This window comes from Triplophysa rosa, linkage group LG4, assembly GCF_024868665.1.
Source record: "Triplophysa rosa linkage group LG4, Trosa_1v2, whole genome shotgun sequence".
NCBI classification, from domain to species: Eukaryota; Metazoa; Chordata; class Actinopteri; order Cypriniformes; family Nemacheilidae; genus Triplophysa; species Triplophysa rosa.
Genome location: NC_079893.1, coordinates 25,332,913 through 25,347,798, shown reverse-complemented (window position 1 = coordinate 25,347,798; position 14,886 = coordinate 25,332,913). Strand labels below are relative to the sequence as shown.

The 14,886-nt window shown below is 38.0% G+C and overlaps 1 protein-coding gene across 1 annotated transcript in view; it reads left to right on the top strand.

The window, feature by feature from the left end:
* Positions 1–14,886, top strand: part of fbxo41 (F-box protein 41) — a 45,445-nt gene that overhangs the window by 22,173 nt on the left and 8,386 nt on the right. Inside the window, exons 4-12 of the mRNA XM_057331398.1 lie at positions 971–1,044; positions 4,107–4,468; positions 6,599–6,834; positions 6,949–7,064; positions 8,401–8,553; positions 8,669–8,764; positions 9,048–9,166; positions 10,659–10,817; positions 11,380–11,495. Of these exons, the coding sequence (XP_057187381.1) occupies positions 971–1,044; positions 4,107–4,468; positions 6,599–6,834; positions 6,949–7,064; positions 8,401–8,553; positions 8,669–8,764; positions 9,048–9,166; positions 10,659–10,817; positions 11,380–11,495 (1,431 nt within the window). The remainder of the gene's footprint in view (positions 1–970; positions 1,045–4,106; positions 4,469–6,598; positions 6,835–6,948; positions 7,065–8,400; positions 8,554–8,668; positions 8,765–9,047; positions 9,167–10,658; positions 10,818–11,379; positions 11,496–14,886) is intronic.

Here is a 14,886-nt window from a genome sequence, read left to right as displayed (position 1 = left end):
TCTCTCTCTCTCTCTCTATGGTCATTATTAACAATTCCAGAGTTTCCTGAACACTCCATACACTACAAAAGTGAATTGATAAAATATTTCCTAAATTCATAAATATTTACTATGGTACGGTTCAAAAACACTAGCATCTAGGAATTTTAAATAATAAAGTATATAGCAATATTTTTTTCATTTGGACTGGCACGTTATTACTGTTAAGAAAACCATTACATGCTTTGAAAGTTAAAGCTTTTTTTAGCTAAGCAGTGATGATATGGTTACATCACATGTCAAATGGTTTGTTGTGCCCCCTCAAAAAATTGTGCACCAGCCGCCACTGGCACTGGACTGGGTTATGACAACGTGGGGAAGAAAGAAAGGAGGGATTTCATTAAGTCTAGTTCTTAAGCATTGCCTGCAACCCTGATCGGCTCTTGTGAATTTTCCATGCACCGCTTGTGAGATTTTCCGTCCCTTTTTTTGTGGGCACAACGCCCAGTGTGCAATGTGAAGGTGTGTGTGCACTGTCAGCACTTTGGTACCTTGCTTGGCCCACATTGTCTTATCACCTAGCCATCTAGAGCAGCTATTTAAAGGCACAGTGTTCATATTTTCTTCTCATTGTTGAATCCTATGCTTACTTATGATAAATGACGGTCATTAGTTTTGGAGCAGTATGGTTTTGCAATGGGATGTCTAGAGAGCACAGTGGCTTATAGTTAATGCATTGTAGATTTAAAAGAATATACAGTTAGTTATTTACTAATTTACATATCGGATCTATCTAGGCTGAAACTGAGGTTCTAGGTTCTCCCATGTATCTCTATTAATTCCATCATGAACGTTTTAGACAGCTCTGGGTTTTAACCTTTGATTCTGTCTTTGATTCTGGATGTCTCTGATTTGTTTAGTGAGCATCATGGTTGGAATATATATTCATGCAGACTGTCATGCTTTCTCTCTCTCGCTCTCTCTCTCACAGAGAAATTCCAGCATCTCTGGGGCATCCCGGGGAATGTACCAAGTGTCCGATCGACGTTCCTCCCCGAGCACTGCGTAAGTTTTAACATTAGCCACTTTTCTTTTTTATTCTTGTATTATTCTATTATAGTGAAGAAACTGTTGGTTTTAAAACCCTGACAACAGTTGGTTACAACAAAAGCAATAATGGCTATCTATAGACCTCTATGTATGACGTAAACTTGTTTCAACGCTTGTTCAACGCCACGAGAACTTCATGTTTCAGTTCTTTAACATTACACGAAATACAACCAACAAAACATTTATAACAGGTTTCAAATGTGAAACAAATACCTTGAAGATCTTTCAGATTTAATTGTACATGTAAGATAAACCGGAAGTGCTTTTGAAGCACTGTTTACATCTTGTAAAGTGGTCTATAGCGATGTAGATGTGAATATATTGTACAACACAATTCTGCTTTTATATTTTTTATATTTTGGGAAAAAGAAGGACCCTTTCAGTTTCAGAGTAAATCTGTGAAAAGGCAAATCATACTAGTAATCTGCATTATATTCATTTGTTTAATATTTACAATACCCGGAATGTGCCAAAAATATAATTTTATAAAAGAGAAACAATGCAGTAAAAGTGATATGTTACAGTTGAAATAACTACAACAGGCACACCAGGGTTTTTCCTGGCTCAAAATGAGGCGGAGGTGGTGCAATGCGCATGTAATCCTACCGTCCCTTTAAATGACTTAACAAAACACTTATATTAAAGTTTTTTTTTTAATTTGATGAAAATGACAACTAATAAGTTATATAAAACATTCAATTTATTCACCTGAACAGAAAAGTTGAAAATTTGAATACAAGCTTAACTAACTTTTCAGGCGATAATTTACCAGTCTTACTAAATGAGCAAAGTTCATTCACATCCTACGTTCTCTTGTGGTTCACTGAGCTTTGAATGAAGACATAATTTTGCCGAGAGTCGGAGAGGCGGCACGAAATTTGGCTGTGGCGGCCGCCTCCAAATTCTCTATGCAGGAAAAACCCTGCACACTTAAAATATTATTTTTGTGAACCAAATATCAGTGAAATGTCACATCACCAAGTTCTTTCTGATTCCCATGCACAGAAAAAGTAAAGGTTTACTACTTTGAAGTATTAGATTTAACTACATTAAAATTTTGCTGGTAAATCTTACATACGCTAGAGCAGTATGTTTGCCCGTTTTATCCGCAACGTGTCTTGGAAAAAAAAATCAGGGTATTTACCTCAGGGTTAAACCAGTCTGTAATCATTCAGCCATGCAGAAGATATGCTGAAAGAGTCCTATTGCATTGCACACAGATACACACACACAAACACATTGCTGTCTGAGGCAAACTCGAGCATCTCAAAGCATGAGGCCATGAACTTATGACCGTAACAGGCAGTACCGAAAGCTACTGAAGTGATAGTTATAGTGCATTACTTTTAATGTCTTTGCACAGTTGTGTGTGTAGGAGTGTCTGCTCTGGATTTTTTTTCTGAATTTTTTTAGGAATTAACAGCTGGTTAAATAATTATTAATGTAAAATTGTCACATTTCGATTCATTTTATTAGTGATAACAGCTAAAATTTAGTTTGACAGCATTGAGCATCTCTAAACCAGACACTAATGTCATTCATATGCATCAAAACAAATTACACTATTTATTTTTAGACCTTTAATGTTATTCCGTAACGCACCAAATCTGACCTTTGTATCGCTAATCTTTTACCAGTGTTCTGATCTGTGAATAAAATGGCACCATCCATGTGTTGTGTGTGTGTGTCTGCGCATGGGCAGGTGTGTATATCGAGTCATTTGGTGCTCTGACTGGGAAGGAACGAAGCGTGGGTTGGCCCAGAGTCTGTTATCCTGAAAAGCTGACATCACACATGTCACAGGTCTTCCTCGTGAATCAGACTAGAGAGAATGGAAATACCGGACACTGCTGTTCCTTGATTATGACATAAGCACCATCCTCCATCTGTTATTTATAAAGACATTAAATAAACAAGGGGTATTAAAATCATCCTAATTAAATGTCCTGGCTGAGTGAAGTCAATGTGAGCAAAACGTTAATTTTACTAAATATAAATATGAACGAGAAGATACAATTTAACATGATCTTTCTCTAATAGATAAGAACAAGAGTTATTCATTCTTTAGATGGTTCTGACTGTCCCATTGTTTTTGCATTTATTTACATTTATGCGTTTGGCAGATCTTTTGCACTCTTTCGAATTCTCTGCGATTCAAACCCACATTTGTTAACTATTCTTTACAGATTGAGCTTCAGAAACATTATATAAAATATTATAGTTATTGGAGCTACAACACTATCACAAAAGCTTAGTCTCAAAGTTGTCCTAACTTAAACTTTACGGACATTTTACACAAAAAATGAAAATTCTGTCATCCTTTACTCACCGCCATGTTATTCTCTGCTTTCATTGAATAGTGACTACAGTAGCACCATGTCTCTTTAAGGCTCAGTGAAAGCTTCTGGATTGTAACATCTGGAGAGTGACTAAACGTCTGGCTGGAATCCCCAGTGGAAATTTTGTCCCTCCTTTAAGCCTTAAAAGAGAACGTTCCTTAGCCACAATGCCATGCGAATGGCCTAACTACACCATTGAATTGAGTTTAGTGATGTCTCTGTTAATGAGAAATCATTACGATCCTGTATCCTTAATTGAAGTGTGTAATTAGCTCATTAAAATAAATTCTATCCCAGCTTGATACTGTATGCAGAGATTAGAGAAGTTATTTTTAAATTGATTGCTTTATAACGTGTGGCTCTTTGAATCTGTGTTTTGCTTGAAAACGGTTGTGAGTCAACCTCATATATGCATTTAAGGAAATAACCCATCATTACTCATTCACAGGCTTAAAAAGAATATTTTGTAAAGTTACAATTATTATTTCTTCCCACAATATAAGTTGATATTTCTTCTTTTTTCTAAAAGACCCTCATTTTCCAAATCTTTCAATAGTTCTGTGCGTGAATAGACGAAGTTTCAAACACACATCTTACGTCACATTTATTGCACATTCATGAATTTTTACAAGCAATATTGCGACTGTGACTTTTGTCGTCTCTGCTTTTCCCAAACAGAGCATCAGGACGAGGAAAGTCCATGTCTCAAGGTTCAGGTGGGTATGACAGCGACAGTGTAGATCTGCACGCTCTGGAGGACTGCCCTGATGCTCAGTACTATCACGTCCAGTGCCGGCTCGGGGAGGGAGGTGGTGGAGGCTACGAGAGAGCGGGTGCTTCCCGGAGTTGGGGTCTCCGCAAACAGGCCATCCAGAACTGGCAGCGTCGGCCATACCGGAACAGCACGGAGGGGGAAGAGGGCGACGTGTCAGATGGAGGCTCCCGCACCACAGAGTCCGAAGCCGATCTGTGGGAGCAGGACAGGAGAGCAGATTGCCAGCAGCACGGGCAGATCCGTGGGGGATACAGACTGGCTTCAGGTGCGTTGACCTGTGGGGACAAGATGAGGGTAGAAAACTAGTAAGCTGCAGTGAGGACCAACTTAAAGTTAAAAGTCTGGCTTTGCACAAAAACAATTGAAAACAGTTTTGTAGTCAAATGTAACTGTGTGAGATCAAAGTTTAGCTCACAGTTTGTCCTCCAGTTTGTCAGACACAGGGCCCCGGGTTCCACTGTGCTCGCTGTCTAAACAGTGACGATACTGTGATGTCAGAGGATCAGGATGCCAGCCTGAGGAAATTATGTCAGCGTGAGTGTAAATGCCGTAAGGAGCCAGGGTGCGGTGAGAGCATGTGTCAGAAAGCCATGCGTAATAATCACAGTTTTACACCTACTGACTCCAGGTCAGTGTGGGAAGAGTGTAGCATGAGTAACCAACATTCTACGATACACTCACATGCATAATCATAAACCATATGCAAGAGTCTGACCTATGAAGGAGACCGGGGCTAGTTGTCACAAGAGGAAGCTGTCACAAATGCTACAAAAACAGTTTTGAGTGTGGGTTTTAAACACCTAGGCTAGTTCGAAAACCTCTTATGTTTTACAAATGTATTCTTTTTTTACTATAGCTAAATGTGTTTACCCAACAGTTTACCTTCAAAATGAAATTTCTTTCATTATTTACATGCCATCTTGTCATTTCGAACCTGTAAAACCTTCTTTCTTCTGCAGAACAAAAAAAGGTATTTCGAAAAATGTTGGTAACAGAAAACGGTTTTTGGTTATCAACATTTTTCTAAATATCTTTTTTGTTTTGCAGAATAAACAAAATCACACAGGTTTAACTATGAACTATTCCTTTAAGGCAATGGCCAAGAATATATTACTCCGTCAATGCTTAGAACAGTGTTTTCAAGACAAAGGTGTTGTTATATGTTGTTTTTAAAGATTCTGCTGTTTCATAAATTGGCTTCAATATCATTTCAGATTTGGCAAAAATGCTACAATAGGCTGTTAAATGGCAGGTTCCATTGTGACAACATGCCCCAATACCTGTAACCTTGTGTTATCATTTTTCCTGAACGATAGTGGCAGAAATGTCTAATATACGATACTATTTTAAGGCCAATATTGTTAGGTTTGTGAATGTACAGAAATTTACCTTAAAAACTTTGAACATGTCTTGAGAAATATTTGTGTGGAAAAATGTGACAACTAGCCCCGCTCTGACTTATGTATACTTTTTGTTTACATTCGCTCATTTGTGCTGCTCAGATCACTTCTAGCTTACAATGCTTGGGTTATGTTGGAATAAACATGTAAAAATAACCTTTACAGGATGCATCTTTATCCTTCTTTCTCCATCTCTCTTATTTTAAACGAGACATGCCATTTCAGAAATGATTTCAAGATACAAGAAGCTTGTAGATAAAGAAGCCCAGTGAAATCTTTACCAGCAACCATCCTTTAGTTTACAGCTTCTGTCATTTTGTTTCGCACCATTAGATCTGTTTTTAAAAGAGACTGCAGCCTGTTTGCGTGACGGCTTTTGGCAGATTTAAGCGTAAATTTAGGCAAATGATGCAAACATCTTTTTCACAGGCTCAGTCTCATTAGATCTTCATTATAGCTTGTATGACTCAGGAGACTCGTCTGTCAGGTCTGAACTGTGAGATAGTGATGTGGCCTGTGAATTGCATGATTTGGAGGATGTACAGCACCTGTGGGAGGCAGTGAGAACAGCCCGTTGTGAGTGTCCTTTTTAATGTAGCTTTGACGCCACCATAAGGGCATGTTTAGTAATGCAGTTATGGAGCGCGAAGTTTAGTTGTGTTGTGAGCATTGATTTTTTTGTGTATTACCATAAGTAAGAGGCTATGCTTTTACTTTCTTTTTCTGCAGAACACAATAGATAATATTTTGAGAAACGTTGGTAAGCAAACAACATTATCCCCCATTAACTTCCATTGTATGGACACAAAACCCCTTAGACATTTCTCAAAATATCACAGAAGAAATTGTCATAGACAGGTTGTGATTGACATGAGCCTGAATAAATAATGACAGAATTTTTATTTTGGTGTGATCTGCTTCTTTCAAAGTATTGCATCTCCTTCTTTTCCTTATGTCCTCTCTTGCTCTGTCTTCCTCTTTTTTTCTATCACCAGGACGTTCTGAAGGAGGATACAAGCCTTGCAGACACGAGAAAAGTCCCTCTAAAGTCAACGAGGTGATCAGTCCCGAGGTGCTGAAGATACGTGCCGCTCTGTTCTGCATCTTCACCTACCTGGACACTAAGACGCTCCTGCGGGTGGCTGAGGTGTGCCGGGATTGGAGGTTTGTGGCTCGCCATCCAGCGGTGTGGACCCGGGTGCTTCTGGAGAACGCTCGCATCTCTTCGAAGGTAAGAGCATCACTTTATGGAGATAAATATTTAAAAATTGTGTGAAGGACTAAGCCATTTTGCATTATATTTTCATAAGGCCAAACGCTCTCTAACTCTCTCACTATGTTTTAGTTCCTGTGTACGTTGTCTCAGTGGTGCACGCAGACGCATTCCCTGATCCTCCAGAACCTCAAACCCAGACAGAGGGGCAAAAAAGAAACAAAGGAGGAATATATGAAGAGCACACGGTAACCAAAGCATTCCACCACGCCGGCCCTGCTGCTCGCGTGGCTGCTGACTTCCCACGGCTCCACACACCTCCGCCTTCTCTCATCACTGTTTCATTGCACGCGTTCCTGAACGCTCTTTCACACCAAACAGATACACACTCGCTCGCACAATCTGACACTTGTGAAGTGCTTGTCCAGCTTGAGAAGCGAACAGAATGAGGTGCCTGTTAAATCACCTCATCGAGAGTGACAAACCTCTTGAATATTTGTTTGCATTACAAATACTGGATTTGTATGTCGACGGATTTAAAGAGACAGTTCACCTAAATATAAAAATTCTGTCTATATGCAGGCTCTCGTGTTTTTTTAAACTTGCATGCCGTTCGTGTTTCTGTAAAATTCAAGAGAAGATTAAAGTGGCTTTTAAAGTCACTAAATGATACAGTCAGTCCCAATTCACTTTCATTATGAGAATAGAAGAAGTGGCATCAAATATTGTAAATATACAAAAATCAAATCTCATGTTCAAGGAAGGTGGAAAGTCATACAGGAATAACATACTGATGGTTAAAAGACAGAATTGTCATTTCTTGCACTGTAAAAAAAATCCAGAAAAACCCCCCGGAAATTTTATGTCAGCTGGAGCGACAGAAATATACCGTAAAATAATAGTTTTTTCCTGTAAAATTAAAGGATATAAGGATATATAATAAATAGTTTTCCCCGTTTTTCTTGTAAATTTGCTGTCTTTTCTGTAATTTTTCCGTTTTTGACTGATAAAATCTTGCTAATTTTCTGGCAGCCGGGGAACAAGAAATAAACTGTAAAATAATGGTTTTCCCTGTAAAATTACATGTTTTTCCCCCTTTTCTTGTAAATTTGCTGTCTTTTCTGTAATTTTTCAGTTTTTGACTGATAAAATCTTGCTAATTTTCTGGCAGCCGGGGAACAAGAAATTAACTGTAAAATAACGGTTTTCCCTGTAAAATTACATGTTTTTCCCATTTTTCTTGTAAATTTGCAGTCTTTTTCTGTAATTTTTTGTTTTTTGACTGATAAAATCTTGCTAATTTTCTGGCAGCCGGGGAACAAGAAATGAACTGTAAAATAACGGTTTTCCCTGTAAAATTACATGTTTTTCCCCTTTTCTTGTAAATTTGCTTTTTTTCCTGTAATTTTTTTGTTTTTTGACCATATTTCAAAAATACATTTAAAAAATCTGTAAAAACAGTAAAATTCTGTTTTTTTACATTTTACATGGAAAATCTGTAAAATTATGTTTTTTACAGTGTGGGTGAACTAGTCCAGAGTTTAAGTATGCCGCCTACACATAAACCATTCTATTTTTGTTTAGTGGGTGTCTTGAGGAGGGTCTGGAGGCCATGTTGAAAGCTACTGGCAGTAATCTACTCATCCTGAAGGTGTCTCATTGTCCCAATCTACTGACTGATCGCTCTCTGTGGTTAGCGAGCTGTTATTGCCGAGCCCTTCAGGCTGTCACATACAGGTTTGTCCACAAGGGGGCGATATAACCTTTCCTAGCTAATATGCTATACAAAACGCTCTGGATTTGATACTGGTCAATTTCAATGAGTTTTTCTCACAAGTTATGTGTGTATTAGGAGTGCCACAGACCCTGTTGGACAGGAGGTTATCTGGGCATTGGGAGCTGGCTGCAGAGACATCATCTCACTACAGGTGGCGCCGTTACATCCATGGTAAAACATGAACACATACTAATTTATTCTTAAGACAATTGTATTGTTTTGATGTTCGTTACATGAATGGTCGATAGCCTAAATACTGAATTTGTTTAAATGTTTAAATACAGCCTATTTAAGCATTTATCATATTGGCCCCATCAAAACATTTCAGTATGCCGAATATTAGTGTACAACAAAGATTCTGCATGACATGTCAAGCTTGTACTTAGATTAAATAAGTAAATAAAAGATAACTATTTTACAATATGATGAATTTGAATTGAAATGTTGTTTACAGTCAGCAGCCGGCACGCTTTAGTAACCGGTGCTTGCAGACCATTGGCAGATGCTGGCCACACTTGCGAGCTCTGGGTGTGGGCGGGGCGGGCTGTGGCATACAGGGATTGGCTTCTTTGGGTGAGTGAGAGTACCTGAGTGTTTTACTTCCTGTGTATAACAAAGCAAATAAGCAGATCTGTCAGGTTGTTGTTTAAACCATCGAATATGTGTAGTAATTTTTGTGCAAAGTGGTACCTGTATTTGACATTCACATGGCACTCTGGGATACAGAGATGCCTGCAATTACACTAAAGGAAATGGCACATGTATGTTAACATGCTGCTATGATTGAACCAGAATATAAATAAATGTTTAATCGAAGGGCCATTTTTACCTACTTTACTGTACCATCTACATTTTAAATGGCTTTGACCTTTATGAAAATCACAAGACTTCCTGTCTGCAGTTACTGTAGCTGGTACAGTACATTAAAAAAAAAACAGCAGAGCCTTTTAAATGCCTCTCACAGGTCTGAATCAGTAAGATTGAAGTAATGTTTGAAAAAGAGATTTTACTTGTTTTTCCACATTCGATTTGCTTATTGTGTAGCAGCAGCATTAAAACCGCATGTTCTGAATTTTGACAATCCTCATTGTCTACAGATGCTGTTTATTATCAGAATTGTTCCCTTTATGTGATCATTATTGAAATATTAACCGCATTTATTAATTTTTAGCATTGCATTTTCATGTGTGGAACCATTATACTGTATGTGTATACAGCCATGGAAAAATGTAAGAGACCATTCCAAAAAAAAATGAATCAGCATTTCTAAATGTATTGTGGCCATTCCAGTCCAGTGTTTGTTGAATTTAACAAAATCAAACCTCAGGAGTGACAAAGTCATCCAACAGCAACATGAAAGACTGACATCATGACAAGACGCATGAAAACTGTGATAAAAATCGAGGTTATCACTTAAACAAATCATTTTTGTACTTTTCCTAAATACGTGTACAAATATTACTGTTGTGTTGCTTAGTAAAAGTGAATATGACTTGTTTTCTTTGCAGTATTTGAGGTCTGAAAAATGCAGAGCATCTTTTCTGTTACTTTGAGCTGTTTTTCCAGTTTTTATTTTCTGCAAATAAATGCAAATAGAAACAATATTTTTATATGAAATTTGGGAGAAATATTGTTGGTAGTTCACAGAATGAAACAAACATAATCGTTTTACCTAAACACACACCTATAAATAGTACATTTTAAAATCAGAAAAACTGATTTTGAAATGGTCTCTTAATTTTTTTCACGGCTGTACGGTATACTTCTCCCTTAATGTCAAGTAATTATTACAGTTTTACTTGAGTTAACTAGTTGGACAACAAAAACGTTGGACAACAGCATAATTCGCAATGTTCAAGACAAACAAAACCAAATGTTTAAGTCTGCAAGACACAAAAACTTGTATCTGATCAACAAACGCAAGATATATTTGACAGCACAGCACTGGCCGAATACATGAGAGTTGGCAGATGACCCTAAACTTTGGGTCATATTGAGTCAACTGATTCTCGGTTCCATTTCCAGAAAGACTGCAATAACCCTCTGTGTTGGTGTGTGTTTTCAGCGAGGAACTGCATGAGGCTTCAGGTATTAGAGTTGGATCATGTCAGCGAGATAAATCAGGAAGTGTCGGCTGAGATGTGTCGTGAGGGACTGAAAGGGCTGGAGATGCTGGTGCTCACATCCACTCCTGTTACTCCTAAAGCCCTGCTGCACTTTAACAGTGAGTCCACATACTGATTCATCAGCTGTACTTTATTCAACAATAATAAGGTCTATTTTTGCATGGGTACATGTCAAGCATCAGCCAATTTAAAGCTCAATGTCAAATATGTTTTCTTAACACAATGTTTTATAAATATAATTTGTGTTAATTGTAATTTGCATCAGTTGGCATGATTTCATTATTGTTTATTCTTTAACCACATAGTATCCCACTTATTTTACTATTTTTGCAAATCGTTTCAAATGGCATTTATCAGGTTTTTTTCTCAAAAGTAGGAAAAATGCTTCAGATTGCATTTACTTGGACAGAATGAGAGATGTTATTTTGACACCTAAACTTGTTTTAAAGGGATTATTCACCTAAAAATGAAAATTCTGTCATCATTTACTCACCTTTGAGTTGTTCCAAATCTGTATACATTTCTTTGTTCTTCTGATGAACACAGAGAAAGATATTTGGAAGAATGCTTATAACCAGACAGATTTTGCCTCCCATTGACTACTGTGAATTGAACCCTCTTCCTTCATTTCTTCACCCACTCTCTTGTCTTTCTTCACAGGTGTGTGTCGTAACTTAAAGTCCATTGTAGTGCAGATTGGTATAGAAGATTACTTTGAAGACCCCAACAGTCCCGAGGCAAGAAAACTGTTTGACGAAATGGTGAATAAGCTTCAGGTGAGGAATCATCAATGCAGTTATTTTCTATTTTGGGTCTCGGAGGTGAATGCATTGTAGGCACCAAAAGAACAGTTTACTCTCTGCCAGACTATAAATTGTTCTGCAGTACATTATTCTCAGGCCATGGGGTTTCCAATGTCGGAAACATCATCCAACATGAGTAAGTGAAATCAGAGGAGTACTTCCACCGCTGCTGTTATTAGGAACCATGAGTCAAATAAAACTGAGTCATCTCATCCATACAGTTTCTTTGAGGGCACCGGAAGCTTCATATGACTGTAGATGAGCTGCGAGAGGAAAGGGGAAGGAAGTTGATGGAAGGTGACGTCAGCCCACATTTAAACTCAAGTTGAAAGTTACTTACAGCATGCAGACCTGCTATTCCACACAGACAGTGCTGAAAAAGGCTGCTGTGGATGGCGGATTGCTTGCTCCCTATTATATCATCGCATCTTAAAATAATTTGTACTTGAACATACGATGCCCACAGTGTATTTCCACCTCAGGCTTGTTAAATGTGCTAAAAGGCCTTATCACGTAATTATCATAACCTGTTAAACTTTGTCATTTGTAACACGGCCATTTATAACGAGGTCGTTTCTTAAATGGATGTGACCAAATTAATCAGAAAATCTGATTCTCCTTATATGTACTATATGTGCATATGTGTCTAAGCATGCATAGTCTGTATGAACCGTTACTGACCACATCTGTCATTTTTCTGGGCGTGGGGAGTATCATCCTCCGTGGGTGTGTTAGTGTGTGAGTCCTGAGCTTACTCGACGAAGGCAAAAGTGCCTTAGAGGCCTTATATCGCTCGAACCCTGAGATTGCTGCTTGCAGCTATATTTATTATTAGGGGTACGAGCGGGAAGCGCTGAAACCCTATTGTAATTGTTAAGATTTTTACTAGGGGTTCGAGCGCGAAGCTCAGCTTTTTATTATTATTATCATTCCGCCCTAAAACTGAATGTGCAGCCCAAACCGTAAGGCCCAAAGACTTGAGTCTTGTACTCCAGCAGGCTACTCGGATACAAGAACCCAGCCAAATCGGCCCATAGGGGGCGATATAGTGATGCCAAACATGTTTGCGCTCATTTCTCCTAAACCGTTTATCGCACACCCAAGTGTTTGGTGTCCTTGGAATCCCTGGCTCAAGACAAACAAAATGTATATCTCCGATTTCATTTCTGTCATGAGATCATGAGATGTAAAATTAGTGTGCAAGCTGTCACCAGATTTAAATGAGTAATTTGACACTGTAGTTTTTACGATGAAGCATACTTTGTAACTTTTATTTAAAAAAAAGAATTTTCTTAAATTGTATTAGATGTGTGGTTGGACCAAATCACAAATACATTTTACGATCATGTAGAGATATTTTTAGTGTTGTCGTGCGTATTTTCTTATACAGTAAGTTACTTGTGTTTACAAACAGCTTTTACTTTGAACCAAATGGTCTTTTTTCTGTTGTGCCTGAATGAAATCCCTTTACATGTAAACAGGCTAACACCTCTTTAGCGTGATTACAAAAACAGGTTTGCTGTAATGTTGAATGTAATTTCTGACTACTGTCCATCAAAAACAACTTTTCTGCAGGTCGGCAACACAGTGTGAAACAAACCATTGTAAACATCGAAAACAGCTCACACTGTAGTTCGGCAAATGTTTACTTATTTAAGTCATATCATTAAGTTTGACAATAAGTGTTATATTCAGCTTTTTCCTTGTCGTACTGTGCCAGATAGTAAATTCATCAAAACTAAACTGTAAAAAACTGCAACATTTTTCATTTTACTAAAAAATTACATTTATTTTTACAATATGCTTATATTAAGTGTTTTGTTTTTAATTATTTTTTTAATATTAATTCATTTTATTTGAAATGTGGTCAAATGTCTACAGAAATAGACAAGTTGTATATAAAATAACATGAAAAACTGTAATTTTACTTAAAGGGGTCAAATGACAGGGCTAAAACGAATATTATGGTTTGTTTTAGATGCAATGCAATGTGTATACACGATTTAAGGTTAAAAAACGCTTTATTTTCCACATACCGTGCATGTTTGTATCTCCTCTTTGCACCGCCTTTTTATGAAGCTCATCGCTCTGAAAAGCGAGGTGTGCTATGATTGGCCAGTTAACCAGTGAGTAGTGATTGGTCGAATACTGCAAGCGTGTGATGGAAATGTAACGCCTCTTACCATATTCGGAACATCATGTTCCCAAGCAATTGTACTGACAGGTGATAAAATGTCATCGGTACTTTCCTTATCAATTCGAGCCCGAATCTGATCCGGAAAATGAAGATGATCAAGCCGATACATCAACTTTGCCAGCGCGACTTGAGCAGGATGTAAAGGATTGGTAAGGTTTTATTAAAAATATATTATGTTAAATAGTTAAAAACTATAGCTAACTGTTTTACCTTTTATATACGACGTTATAAAGACTATAAACAAACAACCATATACATCATACAGAGTTTGTGTGAGATAGAAACAAGCTCGCATTACAGCAGGGAATGGTAACATAATAAATAACGCGAGCGCTTTGGCCCTTCTTGATCAACCAGTGTCTCGTCGTGACTCAACAAAGACAATAAACCCCATTATAAACACGACATTTGTTGCCTCTAGTTGGAACATTATTACTGATTATTAGGACTTATGTTGTCTTTTTTCACGTTGAGCGCGTGTCTGCATTTGCAGATCACACAAAGAAACAACATGCGCTACAAACATACGACAAACTCAACTCGCATTAGTCCGTAACAAAGTCTTTTACAATGAAAATATACTTACAGGCTGCGAATCTGAAGCGCCAGACTGTCCTTGCGAAGTTGTAATGGTTGGATTTGCCCCACTTTTTAACCAAAGCTTTCGTGCACAGCCGGCCTTGATCTCTCACAGGTTCGTGAAGCAATCGTCGGTGAAATGCGCTGCACAAACTTGAACATTCGGATTGTACTTTTCTGGAACAGTGTTGTAAATAAAATGTAACCATTCATTTTTAGTTGTCTCATCTTTTGGCATGGCAAACAAAGAGTCTTTCTTTTCGCAACGGAACACAGCGTCTCCACGACATGGCTGCGGCGGTGACGATACAATGAGATTTACAAGTACGCCCACCTTACTTGCGTTTAGATTTGGGTGGTCTTAGTCAAATCATGTTACGAAGTGACGTACATTCGACCGGGGTGTGGTTACACGAGGCGTTTCAGGCAGGTCTGGGTGAGCATTCGCTTTTAGATGGAAAGCATCTTTTGTTCCGACACTAAAATTTTTGCAATTATACGTGTCTAATACATACATGGGCAACTTATAACACACCAAAGACACAGAAAAACACGTATTCGCGCCATATGACCGCTTTAAAAAATATA